Source organism: Aythya ferina (genome assembly GCF_964211825.1).
Source record: "Aythya ferina genome assembly, chromosome: 4".
NCBI classification, from domain to species: domain Eukaryota; kingdom Metazoa; phylum Chordata; class Aves; order Anseriformes; family Anatidae; genus Aythya; species Aythya ferina.
The window spans coordinates 13645078-13660715 of record NC_140300.1 but is presented as its reverse complement, the minus strand read 5'-3'; the positions used below and the strand labels follow the sequence as shown (position 1 = coordinate 13660715).

The window sequence follows — 15638 nt, the reverse complement described above, 5'->3', positions numbered from 1 at the left end:
GCCTCACAATTTCTAGAGGCATCAGCTATGACTACAGCATCCCTGTGTGAGTACACACAATTACTTTCCATCCAGAAGATTGAAGCACAATGAAATTAGCAGCCCATTAAAACAGAAACATACAGGGGATAGATACCATTGTTGCAACAGAACACATGTACTTGAAACTAAGCTACAAGATGAGTTTTTCACTTTTAAAACATATCAAGGATGTGTGAATAAAGAGCTTTGTAAAAGAATTAACTTTATTTTGGAGTTATGTCATTTAGTAAATACAAGAGAGGTTCATTAATAGAAATATATTTTAAGAAGTTATGTACAGCATGATGTTTAACATACATGCTATTTACTTGGATTTCATGCCATATAGTTAAGAAAATAATAACTATATATATTGGTTTTCTATTGCTTTTCAGAAAGTTTAATGTAATTCCCACATCCCAACTAAATAGCACATGTTTTTGTGTTTTTACTATAAAAATGCAGCTAGGAATTAATAGTTTTCAGAGTCTGTGATTCAGAAGCATCACTCAGTTTAGCAGTCCTTGGGATTTTCCCTCTTAAGTCATACAGAATTTTTTTAACCACCTTCACAGGCCATAATGAATGAAAATAAAGCAATACCAATTATTTAGAGGACAAATCTCAGATGACCTAAACAAATATTAATGAGATTTAATTAACTTTACTATGTAGAGTTGACACTAATATGAATTTGAAAAGTCTACCTTGGCAGTAATAATACATATATAACGAAATGCATGGAGGGAAAATAAAAAAATATTACTTGCTCTTAGCTATGGTCCCTTCTTTTAGAAATATGTATTGAATCTTCTATTAATTGAGCAGCTGTGGCTATGTTCAGTCACTCATCCAGTCATTCATCTCTTATTTGTTTAATTAATTATTCAATCAATTGTTCACTGAGGGACTGTATACGACCTATGTTTTGCAATTGACTTCAAAGAGTGAGGCAGCTGAATGCATCCGATAGAAAATAGAAAAAGGCATTGCAAGGTTCACAACAATTATCCAAGGTTCAAAGCCAAAGACTATTTCTTCCAGTCCATTGTCATACTCTGGGCGGCACCCAAATGCCGGTGGTATCCAAAGCTGCAAGGAAAGAAGGCAATGCCAGTATTAATCATAAATTACAAGTGACTGTGACCCCAGTGACCTGCAATTTAGTTTTGGCAATCTCTAAGTAAGCCCTCCCTGTTGTTACCCGGGTACACCAATGGCAGAAGATTTCAGCTTCTGCTGCTGATACAGTTTTTCATGGTGATTAAAAAGAGTTTAGACTCTTGGATTCCATGTTTAGATAAATTTTGTTCCCCAAAGGCATATTCACTTATTCTTCCAGAAGAAGTAAAAATTACTTGCTACAAACTATGGAATCATGTAATTTTAATATGAGGCTTGAAGGGTTGGGAAGCATTTGTGTATTAACTTGCAAATTATGTTCAAAATGTCTTACCGAAAGATTGCATAGGAATAAAAAAGCAGCAATGTTCTTGAGAATTCTCCTCTTGTTGTCAGCCACTGAGCTTCTGCTGTAGAAGGAGAACTCTGAGGCTGAATGCATGACTGGACTGTTACCCTGATTTGTCTCTTTGTTGGCACTGCCACCGCCGTCACTTTCTCTGGCGCAGATGCTGCTGCTAACCAGGCACGGTAACTCCCCGATGTCACAGGTGGCTCGGCCGTTATAAATCTCCTTGTATGAGGGGGTAAGTGATAAAGTGCTCCCCCGAGATATAGTCACTATTCGAAGTGTTTTAATATCATCATTGGCCTTTTCCTGCTCACGGTGTATGGATTCAATGATAAAGAGGTTCTGAATGTATTTCTCAATAATTACAAGGACAGAATAGGGGAGGTTATACCACGTGTATTTGGGGTGAGCTTGGGCACAGATAATTGCTAGGATTGACCCCCAGGAGAGGAGCCAGGATCCTGCAGCTGTGCCAACCAGCAGTTCTGCATCCAGTTTTCGAGCAGGATTTTTTGAGTTATCCAGTGATCTATCCTCCAGTCTGTAGATTAGAAGGGCAACAACTCCAGCTGTACACATGAGAGCCAATACAAAGATAGCATGGAGGTAAAACATAGTAAGTGCTAACTCACTTTTGACTTTTGAACGTCCGATCTGAATTAAATACACCACGACTACTGCTATTGTGCTAGTTAACACAATTAGTCCAAAAATCATCCCAACAGTTATGCCGTGAAATTTGAATGGAGTTTTGTGTTGCTGGTGGTGTTCTACTTTGCGACCAATGTTTTTCCACAGGACATAGAGCATCGTGGATGCTAGAATGTGGTACTCTATATTGAAGGGATATAGGTAATATATTCCTTGAGAAAATATGGAACAGAGAGTTGTCGTTGTACAATTGCATTGAGGTGCATGGTCATCTAAAACTAAAGGAAAGGGAGAGATTACATATGTGCATTATAAGGATTTTTTGTTTAAAGCAAATAAATAAAACATAAATAAAACAATAAAACATAAAAGGTAAGATTTCAGCCAAACAACATATCATACTCTCCAGTTAGCCACCTAAAAAGGACCTGTGTCATTTAAATCATTAACCTAACGTAGATTTTGCCTGGTCTCCAAAGCATAATCTCTAACTCCACTGCTCAGCTGCATAGCAATTGTCACATTGTAAGTGAATGCTGCACCAAAGTGCAACAGAGCCTTTCAAATACTACTTTTTTATTATACAAATGTCCAAAATCTCAAGGACTTCAGTCCTTAGCCATTTGGCTTAGGTAGATTTTATAGAATATTGAGGAATTCCATCTGTGAGTCAGATGAAAAATACAAACTTAATGAGAAAATGATTCCTCTCATTTTTTATAGTAATTTACACTAGAGTGGTTTCTAATAATCAGCACTTTATTAAAAATGTGTTTATGTATACAAAAGAGGTGAAGTAAGCCACAGATACTTTCACTCAATGTCCCAGTATAGGTTGAAAGTAAAATAATTAAAAATCTATCTTGTCCTTTTGAGAAGAACCTATTAAATCATTATCCCTTTATGCAATAACCTGCATTGTAAACCCCTAAAACATCTCAGAGAACAAATTGCACATCTTTGTAAAATAAAAGTATTTAGTGTGTAATCACAAACAAATAATTTAAGAAACCAGAAAATTCCATGGTGTCAGAAGATAATTAATAATTCTTATATAAACAGAAATGCTTTAAAATATATTTTAGGCATTCCAGAGGCCAATCTTAGATTTGTGCCTGTTTCTTTTTTTTTAATTTTGTTATTTTTAAAAAAAAATATTATAAGAAAAAGATGGGAGAAAGCTGGTATTCTTTTATCTTAAGCATATACTCATAAGAAGTGAAAAAACACTTTTGCAGTGGATTATATGTTAATAGCAAATTTGTCTTGTGAATCACTACTTTGCTCCTTGTTATAGAAACTATTTCTGATTATTCACATTTGTGCAACAATTCTGGCAGCAGATTAATAGGAAATAATATAAGGAAACTGTTTCCATTTAACAGTGGAAATATCAGGAAGAGACACTAACTTGTGATTAATATTGATGCTTTTACTGTACAGCTAAATCAGAGAATTGCAGAGTGACTGAGGCTGGCAGGGACCTCTGGAGGCCCACTGCTCCAACCCCTGCCCCAGCAGGCTGCCCAGGACCACGTCCAGGTGCCTTTTGAAGATCTCCAAGGAGACTCCATAACCTCTCTGAGCAACCTGTGCCAGAGCTCTGTCACTTGCACAGCACAGAAGCACTTCCTGATGTTGAGAGGGAACCTCCCATGTTCCAGTTTGTGCCCATTGCTTCTTGTCCTGGCACTGGGCAATGCTGAAAAGAGCCTGGCTCCATCCCCTTGCAAGTGGATGTAAAACTGGGGTCATCTTTGTCTTTATCCTTGTGAACACAACCAAAATCCTATCAGGTGGGAGAAAATTACCTGTAGCTGCTGAGAACTTATATTGCCCATTGAAAGCCAAGAACTCCAAATTTCCCTAGGCTTCAGTGGCATTTGAAAGCAAAAGACATCCCCAACAGTTTTAGTCAATGTGTTTTGAAACTTGCATTAACTTACCAGTGAAGAAGAGCATTTGTTATATATAAAATAAATAAATAAATAAATAAGAATCACCCAGTTAAAAATCTGTGTCCTGTAAAGCAGCATTAATGGATAACCTTCATCTCTCTGAGACATTCCACCAAATTCCATAGCACCACACAAAATTCCATAGGACCACACACCCTGGGAAACCACTATATGGGGAATGATTTGCAAGATTATCCATTCTTGTTTTTCTACCAGTAGCTTATAAAACTAGTAAATTGTGTTTTAAAAAATACTGTATATACTTTACTTCTCTGATTTACTAATAAAATGATTCTTTAGTGATGTTATTCCTCAAAAGAATTATCTTTGTTTGGAACTTCTGGCATTTATTTTTATTCTGGACCTCATCCAAAGGGGAGATAAATAAACAGAAAATCACAGCCTGAGTCATGTATATGATAATGATTATACATCATTTTAGTTACTGTATGAACTGACCATATATCAGTTGACTACCATTTCCCTAGTAACAACTATACAGCAAATACCCAGATTTGTCCTACAGAGACATAGTATTTTGCATGGGAGCAGTAATTCCAAAATGTACCAATGCTTTAGCTTACCTATTGTTATGTTCCCAAAACCAAGTGTGATTAGTCTTTCTTTATGTTCATTCAGTTGATGTTTTGACTCTGTTAACACTCCATTTGTCCACAGGAGTAAATTTGTGAACACAGAATGGATAACCCCAAACCTACAAAATAAGGTAATTATTGAAGGAGTATGCACATAGTATTTCTCTACACACATGTTAAATACAGTGGATTAATTTTCTGTAGACATCACATGTAACACTATTTAGTTGTCAGTACAAGAAAAAAAAAAATAATAACCAATCTCTCTAAAGATGTTCCACAGTGGAGCACAGTGAATGTTAGACTTCCAAACTATCACAGAAACACAATGGATTAATGTATTAAATCATAGATAGGATGCTTTTATGCTCTTCTATGTGATGTTTATTATTCCTTGGTCTGCAGATGTTAATGACAGTGACTGAATGGCCTTATCAGGGTTGTTTTGCAAGTTTCATTTCTCAGCCTTCTGCAGTGCTTCTTCATACTCACTGTGGATGGTCTTTCTTCAAAGAAATAGCACTTGTCTAACTTCTAGTCCATGCATTTTTGTCTTCTGGAGAGAGATGAAGACAACAGAGGCCTTTATCCCATTCAGACTATTGGTACAGTGAGGCTAAGTCTCCAAGTGGCTTTAGGAGTCTTTGTATTGGACAAGCCCTTTCATGGCTTGGTGAAACAAAACGGCATCAGAGAAAGAGGTGGGTTAATGATTCTGAACTTTCTAGTAAAACTCAGACAATAATTGTTCTCAATTGACTAGCACTTCCCTCCATATCTTCCCCTCTCCCCCCCCCTCCTTTTTTTTTTAAATAGATGGCCATGGTATCTATTTCTTGGGCACAATCCTTCCATCTGACATTCTGCCAGGCATTATTCTCTTGCACCCAAGGCTGAAAATGTTCCTTCACCAAGAAACAGTTCTTTATTACTGCACTGTTTGCAGTGGATGACTTGAATGACTTGCAATTAGGTACTTTAAAAATGGTACTTATCAACAGAGCTCGTTTCACCAGCTGACATTGCAAGCCTTCCATGATCATTCCACTTGTTGGCATGAGGCTGAAACACTTACCCAAGGGAGTAGAACAAAAGTAGAGCCACCACTGCGGCTGAAGTTTACGAGTCAGTTTCTGTTACTTCCTATAGAAACTGGCCAGCTTCTTGATAATTTGAGATTAATGTTTTAAAAGTTAATATCCTTGTTTATTTGCATTCTATGTAAAGGCATTAATATATACTAATCCACATTCTTACAGAAACGAAAATACATCAGAGCTGGCTTTGCTGCCTCAAAGACCAGTCCTTAGCTCCATAACAAATAAATGTATTCATCTGTTTCAGAAGAGACATCAGTTACACCATGAGAACCAAGTTCTGGTGTCAGAAATAAGAACAACCCTGACTGATTTGGGTTGTTCATATTGCTGGAAAGGCTGTGTTTCTCTGTGTATTTGAATGTTTGCATCTAGTTCTGAAAGGTAATTTCCATAAGGCTCAATACAAAAACCCCAGATATACTGGACTGGCTGCAGGTTGCTGATGCAAGTTCCCTTCCAGTATCTTCAGTACGAAGATACTGAAACCTTTCAATTTCTTCAGTACAAAGAAAACTTCATGTAGTACATAGTTCTCAGACAAAAATCTGGCGCTTCCTTCCGATGAAAAATGCATGTGACACTGTAGTGTCATACATTGCCCTTTCCCTCTCTCATGATGAATGCATACTTATTCTGTGACTATTGTATTTTATGAAATACGAGCACAGTTTAAATAAAAAAAGAATAATTCAAACTAATGATTATCCTCTCAGCTGGGTGAATGGAGTTACTGTCTATTTATATTAACACAACTGAGAATCAAACTCTGCACTTTCTCAATGTCCATCATACAGTACAACTGTAGGTGTTCAAACACAGTGCAGACATGCACCTATTTGCATTCCAGATGAGGATCAGATACTTTACCTTTCAAGTGTTTTGAAAGACTGGATAATATCCTTTGCATGACACCAAAGAAAGTACACCTAAGTTAAAGGAATACAGAGAAATGTCATTACACTAATGAATATGTATGAAACACAAAAAGGAAAGCATATCTGTAGGCAGAAACATTGATTAGATCCTCTGATGATTTAAACTGAGGTAGCTCCATCTCCACGCATGTGAAATTATTCTTATCTCTTCCAACATTCAGCCAGAACCTGGCTGGCAGGAGGAACCTAGGATTTCTTATATGCAAAGCCAGTGGCTCAATAGTAGAAAGTTTCAATATGACTCACCAAAACATATCATGCTTCTGTAGCTGCAGAGGCTTTTATTTCAATGGCAAAGGAAATAAAACTGCCAGCTGTAGACAGCACTATAACTACTGCAGGGCGTGGTGATGCTAAGTTTGAACAATTTACTAAAAATATTAAATTCTATGGAGGGAGAGAGACACGTGAAAGGATTCCAGATTTGATTAATAAAACAAACAATGGATGACCAGGAAACAAGAGAAAAGGTCATTCTATCAGTTTGAGGGGTAACTGCATTAGGAGGAACAAATGCAGTTGCACTCAAATGTAGTGCAGAAAGCTCAAGCTGGAAAACAGAAGAGACAGAACAGTACTGACATAGCAAGTAAAGGGGAAAGAAGTATTAAAAGTAGGAGTCTCTTTGTGGGAGGATAATGGAAACTTCAGGGTATAGATTGTTGTTAATATAAAACATGTTCCAAATCCTGGTAGGTGTGAGCCATATTCCTCGGGGATGTTAGGGTCAAACTGGAACTTCTATTTATTCAGAAAAGTTCCTACCTTACTGAACTGAATAGTATGTAAACATCGGGATAGAAATGGTCCAAAGGGTTTGTCTTAGAAACCTGCCGGGTGTGGTATTTCTGAAGTGGTCTGAAAATTGCAAAGAACTTTGTGTTCTTCTGCAGCAATTGCAGTGACTGGAAGTCCATTTTCTCACTGAGCCCATTAACAGGGTGCCTCCACAGCTGGTGTTGTCTGAGACATTCAGTACCTGGTCTTTGAAAAAGCTAGGAACGTGCACTTCTCTGTGGCACCTACTAGAAGTTCAGAACACACTTCTGGACTTGAGCTCATTCAGCTAGTGCAAAACAAGGAATCCATCCCCCTGCTCTCCCTACTAATAACACGTTAATTCAATCACCCAGTGAAGCATTTATCACAACAAATTGTGATAAATACAAAAATACAAGATATCATGGAAGTTTAAATTGAAGTCACTAATTAGCACCATAGCCTCATCTATGCTATGTTCAGATGGCAGTTCTGAGAGAGATGCAGTAAAATCTGACAGCATATGTGAAAGCATTCTTCAAAACTTAAGAAAAGGAAGTTTAGAAGTTCTGTTCAAATACTAAAGTCAAAAAAGTCAAGGGAAAATAGGAATAGAAAAATCAGTAAGGTAGAGAAATGACAGAAAATAGTTTTTGCTCCCAGAGCACGCATTGTCTCAAAGGGACTTCTGTCTGCAAAAGAGCTTAACACAGAGGCAGTGGAAATCAGAAGGTCGGTACTAGTTCATTGTTTGCACAGTTACAGTGTATATTTGCTCATTTATTGGCAAGTACCAGGATGCCTCGTTAGAGTGAAATACAACAGCATCCAACACATGTTCTGTAGAAAAAAAAAAGTCCTCAGGTTTTTAGATGACACATCATTAGGAATCCCCTCCACTGTAATTTTATCCCGTGTTTCAAGGACATTATATTTGTCTTAGGCAAAATGTATTTGATAAATTACATCCTCTACCTTTCCTTTGAGTGTTCACACTAACACTCAAGATTTCATTTTAAGCTAAGTAAATGATAAAATCAGCTATATTAGTGATGCAATATGATGTGGTGTAATATCAAATCAGAATGAAGCAATATTAAATCAATATTAAATTAAGTATTAAACATTAAAGAATGATGTGATATTAAATGAGAATGTCTCTTCTCAGGAAATCGGTATTTCCTTTTGTTCAGCTCAAAGTCTCTTCCACATTCTAGTTCACAGTAGCTAGAAATCTCACCAACTCAAGGTTACTGGATGCAATGAGGAATGCTGCAAGCAGATCTGCAGGAAAGGGATTTCTTAGGTTTGTTTGTCAGAGGTAAAGCAATTAAGTTTTTCCACATGGAGAGTGGATTTTAAAAGAATGTAAAATTATGACTACTTCCATCAAGTCAGAATTTCATCCTCAGATAAGAAGATGGAAGTCAGAGTTACTGCTCAAATTTCAATGTTTTTACTGTTAAAGAAGACAGAAAAATGTAGGTGGTTCAACTGCTCATTTACTTGCAACCACTGCTAGGAAAATCATTCTTTTCTCTTCTGTTCTTGCTCTTATCATTATGTTACTTAATCATCTTGGAAAGTGCATGAGATGACCTGCCTCTAATGGAATATTTTATTTTAGTGGCTTTTCCTCTCCCTCTTTACCACAAGTCTCCTCATAGGGGCCCACAGGAATTACAGTTTTAGATTATCCTGACAAGAAGGAGGATAATAATCTAAACCTCCACTTTACCATAAGATGTATCTGGCTCTTGCAGCTACCAACAATTCTCACTATCTCTGTCTTCACAGACTGGCTAAAAACCTGCGACAGAAGAACTGGAAGCATGATTCAGGTATTCAAAATAAGGAAAACTATTAGGAAAACTGGCCAGTATCCTTTTGCTCCATCATGTAATAAAAGAAAGGGCAACATTTATTCATGCAGTAAACAATCAGCTATGGAATATCACCATATAATACAGAGGCAAAGCCTGAAAATAAACAAACAGCTGAAATATTTTACAGGAGTCAGTGACTATGCTTGCTAGTGTGCAGCCACTGGTAAGTGTAATCAAATGCTTCTGGAAGGAAAATCTGTGCTCATTTTTTACAGGAAAGATGTGCAAGCATCTTATAACCTACAAAGAAAGGGCGGTTGCCCATTTGAAGTATCAGGCATCCACCGCTAACTATTCTGAGATATCAAGACAGACAGGTTGAACTGAACTTGGGTGGCAAGTTGTACATACAAAAATAAGTGAAATAGAATAAAAAAGAATAAAGTTTTATACGTAACTTAAACTAAAGAGCATGCAATTTCAACTATTGACAGCATTTGTGATTAGTTCTTTTTAGAACTTTTTTTTTTTTTTGGGGGGGGGGGGGAGGAAGGGGTATTATGGCAAGCAATTACTGAAATTTCAGGTTGCCAAGGCTGAATTTGCACAATTCAGCAAAAAGGGTATACATGCACAAGAACTTAGCCCTCAAAATCATCCTGTGATATGTTTAGAAATTAGGTTAGTATTAAATCCATGATGATGAGAAGAAAAAAAAAAGATATTTTTTATCAGAAGTATAGATATAATTTAAAACTGCAACCAGTGTCTTTTACCTGTAAGATGGTGTGCGCTGCATGTGTAACAGGAAAAATGCCTTCAGTTGGTGACAAACAGTTTGAAAAATCAATATAGTATCCAACTTTAAAAGAATCCAGAATTAAAGTAATCACTGCAAATAAAGTAATCCCACCTACAAATGAAAAGATATTAGAAAACATCAATGTACAGTTGCATTGCCTAGAGACAATCCGTAGCACTATGCCAAAATCTTGTTTAGAGAAATAATGATAGATCAACAGTCATATTCTTGCTTAGGGAAATAAAAGTGGATCGAGTTCATGAAGATAACTGACTTGATGAAATAAGACTCTCTAATTTGTGAAAGCCTCTGCCCAACGTACTAAAGCACATTAGGACACACTCCCAGCATAGGCAGTACAGAGGAGCCCAGACCTGAAGACACGCAGCCCCTTGCATATGGCTCCCAGCTCCTTGCAAGATCATCCTCCCAGGTAACTGTAGCACCAAAGCAGCCATACAGCACGTGAATTAATGCTCCATACGGTCACACAGCAAACTCAAGGGAGCTGAACAATAATGTTACAGTCTCCGGGCCCAAGAGCTCTACAGTGGGCAGTAACACAATCACTTGGTATGCCAGCGCCATTGTTGGGGAGGTTACACGTCAAGTCAGAGAACAGAACTGCAGTGAGCTGTCTGGTTTGGTTTCCTAGAAAACAACCAAATGATGAAAACTTACCTTAGTACGATATACTAATCCTAAATACTCGATATATACCAGTAATTAAAAACGATGAAGATGATTCCATCATTTTGTTATTTCTAAAGTTAAAGAATAAGGAGAAATGTTTTTACTGAGCATTATACTATCTTTTAAAAATGTGGATTTTGTTTTTCCAAATATTCATTGAAATCTCTGTGTTTTAGGAGATCCAGAATAGGATTTTCAGTATTGCAAAGTGCTGGCATAATTCTTCCTATTAACCATCAAGAAGCAGAAAGCTATAATGATACAGCTGTCAAAATGCCACTCTAAACTTAAAATATTGTTTGGGTTTTGATAATAGACAATTTAATACAAGCAGGAAAAAGATATATGTTGAAGTCTGCCAAGGGCTGTGTAAGGTGACTAGCTGCCTATGCTTTAAACAGAGCCATGCTTCTGAAGAACATAATAAAATAAAGCCATTTGTGAAGCTAATTGATTTTCCCTTTGAGCTCTCTGTCCCAGCTGGCTGAACTTCTAAATGATGGCCATAGAGCTTTCCACTGCAGGAGAGTGTACTCTGGGGATAATATCTGGGGTAAGTCAAGGAAAAGAGTCTACCCTATAGGCAGCCTTCCTAAGCTTCCCTGTGATTATTTGGGTTGCGATAACCTCACCTTACTAAAAAGCTCTTTTCCCACATTCAGACTGTAGGAGTGGTTCTTGGTCTGCCACACAAGCTAGAAGAGAACCATGCTTTATGATTCACGTAGTTCACATCTTGGTACTAAAAGGATCCAGGAAAGCTTTCTGTGAGCAGTTTTTGTAAAGTGGCCATTAGTCCTTCCAGCTTTATTAGCTGTGTGCAATGACTCTGCCTTAAGAGGTCTTTGTTAAGCTATTCTTTTCCAACATTTCCAATAGCAAGGAGCTGTAAGTAGCCAGCTGCCACAACTTTTACTAAAATTATATTCACAATTTGAAAGGCATCATGAAAATACTCTGAGCCTGTATACTCTTAACATTTCATACCAGTTAATTCATGGCTATTTTCTTCAACGATGAGAGCAAGGAGACATTCTTCAAAAACAGCTGCTCAAGTTACTCAAGAATTGCCAAGAGCTTTCTGTGGAACAACGTGATGAAAATTTGTCCTTTCCCCCTTTTTTTGGGCTTGTCTTCCAGACACAAGATTTCTGTGACAAAACCACTGAGACAGAGGAGGGCAAGAGGGTTCTTGGCAGAGGAGTTGCCACATGAGTTTTTCCATAGTTCAAATAAGTTTTCTCTTAACAATACAGGATAAAGGAGTTTTACAGAACTGTTGTAACTACAAGAAACTCTTCAGAATGGGAAAGTGTAGGACTTTCCCTAAGGGAGAATTTGTTGAATTGCAGCATAGACATCCAAGAGAAGCTGTGGAAGCCGCCACAGCTGAGAACATATTACAAAGAGCAATCCTGTGCTGGTAAAAGAAATGGATAAGGTAACCTAGTAGTGCATTCCAGTATCTTATTTCTAAATGTCTGTGACTCCTTATATTCTGTAGGACAAATGAAATGCTGTGATTGCTGTGCCAAAAGAGGAAAGGGCAGGGGGTTCTGCTGTTCTTAACCATGTTAAGCAGTACTTATTCCACACTTGAGAGGAGAAAGCTACTCTCTGTAAGAGAAACATAGCCTGGTCCAAAATAGGGTCAAATTAAACCTTGCAATAATGAATTTCAGGAAATCTCACAGGAAAAGAACACAACAATGTAAGCCACAGTAAGGTAATAAATGAAAAATGCCTGAGAGATGAGGATTATTTTGGAAAACAGTGCATAATCGAGGAGAAAACAGTTGGTACATAACACCATACATTTCAGGAGAGAGTCTACAATACATGGTTGTATTATGTTAGACATAAAAATAAATAAATAAATAAATAAATTTTAAAATGCCACTGAGCTATTTTATAGCATAATTGTTAACTGTGCAAAGAAAAATAAAAGACACAAAGATACGCAGGCACTGAGAACAAACCAAACTTCCACAACACAACCTTACTTCTCAAACTAACCAGATTTTGGATTTAGATTACTTTTTCATTAGCTGCTGCTGCAGTGACTGATTGCTGCATCTTCGCTATTGGGAAAGAAATATTTTATGGAAAAGCTGCCTTATAGCACTCAACGTACTTACTTTCCAACCTACTATTTATAGTACCGAGACCGGAAAAGCGGTCGATAAAAGTGGGCTTGCCTCCTCCTGTACGTAGTGCTGAGCTGAGTTGTTTCCTTTCCCTGGGACCCAGACACACGCGACATGACTGTGTCGCGATCCCCAACCACCTGCTCTCGATACACCTTTGCATCCTTACTCCAGTAAGTACCCAACCCTGCAAATAAGGGCCATCACACCTTGCCACCAGCCTTGCAAATTTCCTACAAGCTAATGCTACTTCTAGCTTTCTTGCTTTTATATTTTACATGCTACACTATAAGGTGCTCTGGCTGAGCACATTGTCGTCTTCTAACTCTAGATGCTTCCAATGTTTTAATGGTTGAATTTGGTGATCTTGAAGGGTTTTTTTCCAACCTACATGATTCAGTAGTTGTAAGGCATCACTGTACAGGTACAAATGGGAATCTCTGAAATACTTTGCTTTAGAGAAACCTCAAGGACCTTTTGGACTGGTGCTAGTATAAGAAAGTTGCATTGCATTGCCTGGAAAAGGTGATAATTCCTCCAAGAGAGCTGCACAACACCTTAATAATTGCCTTTTCCAAAATCTGTCTTTTCAAGTGCTGCCACACCTGTCTGGTGCCAGGGGTGAAAGGGAAAAAAGGCCCTGTGGCTTTCAGCATTGCAAACGGGCCAAACGGGTAGTTGGGAAGTGAGTACCTGTAGCAGACAGCTTTCCCATATAGACTCTAAATGTGCTCAGCTTCTGCTCATATTTAGAGTGCACTGCATGTGCACAGCATCATGAATGTGAGGATGCCTCCTGGTAGGGATGGAGAGGTAACGAGGTAGTAGCAGAGGCGGGTGACGGCATAGACATCCCATGCCCGGTGCCACAGTGGGTACTGCAGCCAGTACTTACACTTGAGCCAGCGTGCTCCGGCATGCGTGTCCTTGTCGCGGATCAGCCTCCTCTGCGTGCAGCTCCTGCACAGGTACCACAGCATCCACAGCAGCTGGATGAACATCAGCGTGATGAGGTAGGAGAGCAGGTGGCTCTTGCTGATGCCCACAGCGTGCACCGCCCAGGCGAAGGTGAGCAGCAGCCCGGCCAAGAAGAGGTTGATGCCGTACTGGCTGCTGAGGATCTCGGCGTTTTTCTGCGGGCAGCTCCCGCCGGCGGCGGGGGAACCGCTGCCCTTCTCCATCTCCCGGCCGGGCGCTGCTGGAGCCCCGGGGCCGCCGCAGGCCCGGCCCCCAGCGGAGACCGGGGGCGGAGCGGGGCCGCCGGCTCTCCCCGTGCCTCCCTCCGCTGCGGGGCCGGGGGGGCGCCGAGGTGAGCTCCGTGCAGGGGAAAGCCGAGGAACGACCCTTTTTTCTTTTTCCCCTGACCTTTAGTAAGTCCCGTTCTGAGTACAGAGCATTGCAGTGATTGCTAGGAACCGGTAGCAGGTAGATTGCTAGGAACTCTTGCAACCAGGAGTAGCAGCAACTGAGCTCAACGAAGCTTTCGCAGGATTTAGTTCATTTCTTATTTATCCATCTTCCCTATTTCTATACACATTTTTTACTATATATATATGTCAAATACTTAATTCTGTGACCTATATATACAAAATTTTTACTATATATGTGTCAAATACTTATTTCTAACTATGCCCTATAGCCAGAAGACATGAATATATTCCAACCTCAAGGTCTGGAGCCCCAGTTGGTTGCCTACGGGGGTTGACAGGAATTCATCCCAGTGTAAACCAGAAAATATTTTAAATGGCATTTTGGTTGCGTACAGCATGAATTTGCTTAATTCCAGGTATTCATGTACCTGGCCATGGTTGGAGGCCAAATACGAAGATAGACTGGTCCTTCTTCTGACCAGGCAGGTCTTACAGTTTCACCCTTAATCTGCTGGTAGCATATCAAATATCCAAAACATTGTGTTTTTTTTACTTTGTTTTGTTTTTTGTTTTGTTTTGTTTAACTGCATGACCTATGCCTCACATGAAATTAAGCCACTAATTCAGCTACTTGAAAAAAAAATGGGGGGAAGAAATGAAGGATGGTATTGATTTTACACGACTTCCACAGGCAGAACTTACTGAGGATTTACGATTTTTCTCTTCTGAAGCTGAAACACAAAAGTAACAAAAGACATGTCTGGTAACAGACGAACAGTTAAGTCTTCAGTCACCTCTAGCTCAGAACTAAACCCATCGCTTGTAAAGCTTATGGAAATGCAAAGACCTACTTTAATCTTATAGAATTGTTAGCCTTAAAGAACAGGAAGATGTTCTCATTTAACAGAGCTCCTGTGCATAACTGATAAATAACCTCCACCGTCTAGGCTTTTTTATTTTTATTTTAAGGTTATTCTAGAATACCTTTTGTCACCATGAAGAAAAGCTCTTTGGTGTTGGCACAGATTCTCATCCTCAAATGAAATTAATGTAAATAGATACAGAAAATATCTACGGTAGTCTGAAGCCAGCCAACATACTCAAGTAGGGATTTTGACAACCTAGTAATTATTTTCAGGAAACTGTTAAGATACCTTTCTAATCTCTTGCCCTAAATACTTTAATTAGTAGAAGGACAATAATGAAAGCAAGGAGTTCACACAACTGGAAGCAGCAGCAAGATTTTGTCAGGTTGTTAATTACAGCAAACATTGTTTTACATTCTTACCAGACTCACCCCTACTTG

The 15638-nt window shown here is 38.7% G+C and overlaps 1 protein-coding gene across 1 annotated transcript; it reads right to left on the bottom strand.

Moving 5' to 3' along the window:
- Window positions 1–227: 227 nt before the first annotated feature.
- On the bottom strand, window positions 228–14180 carry OTOP1 (otopetrin 1). Its single transcript, XM_084517627.1, has 6 exons — window positions 13858–14180; window positions 10097–10233; window positions 6668–6726; window positions 4689–4819; window positions 1478–2424; window positions 228–1113 (listed from the first exon to the last, which is right to left on the bottom strand). The coding sequence occupies exons 1-6, from the start codon at window positions 14141–14143 to the stop codon at window positions 943–945; spliced, it is 1731 nt and encodes a 576-aa protein (XP_084373753.1). The 5' UTR covers window positions 14144–14180; the 3' UTR covers window positions 228–942.
- Window positions 14181–15638: the final 1458 nt, after the last annotated feature.

Bases quoted from the DNA above. Each gene is read 5' to 3' on its own strand.
- OTOP1 (XM_084517627.1), bottom strand. From the start codon at position 14,143: ATGGAGAAGGGCAGCGGTTCCCCCGCCGCCGGCGGGAGCTGCCCGCAG. The intron at 10,234-13,857 runs GTAAGTACTGGC...TTTCATTTGTAG, and splicing joins CGGAGCACGCTGGCTCAAGT to GTGGGATTACTTTATTTGCA. The intron at 1,114-1,477 runs GTAAGACATTTT...CTTTCCTTGCAG, and splicing joins TATTCCTATGCAATCTTTCG to CTTTGGATACCACCGGCATT.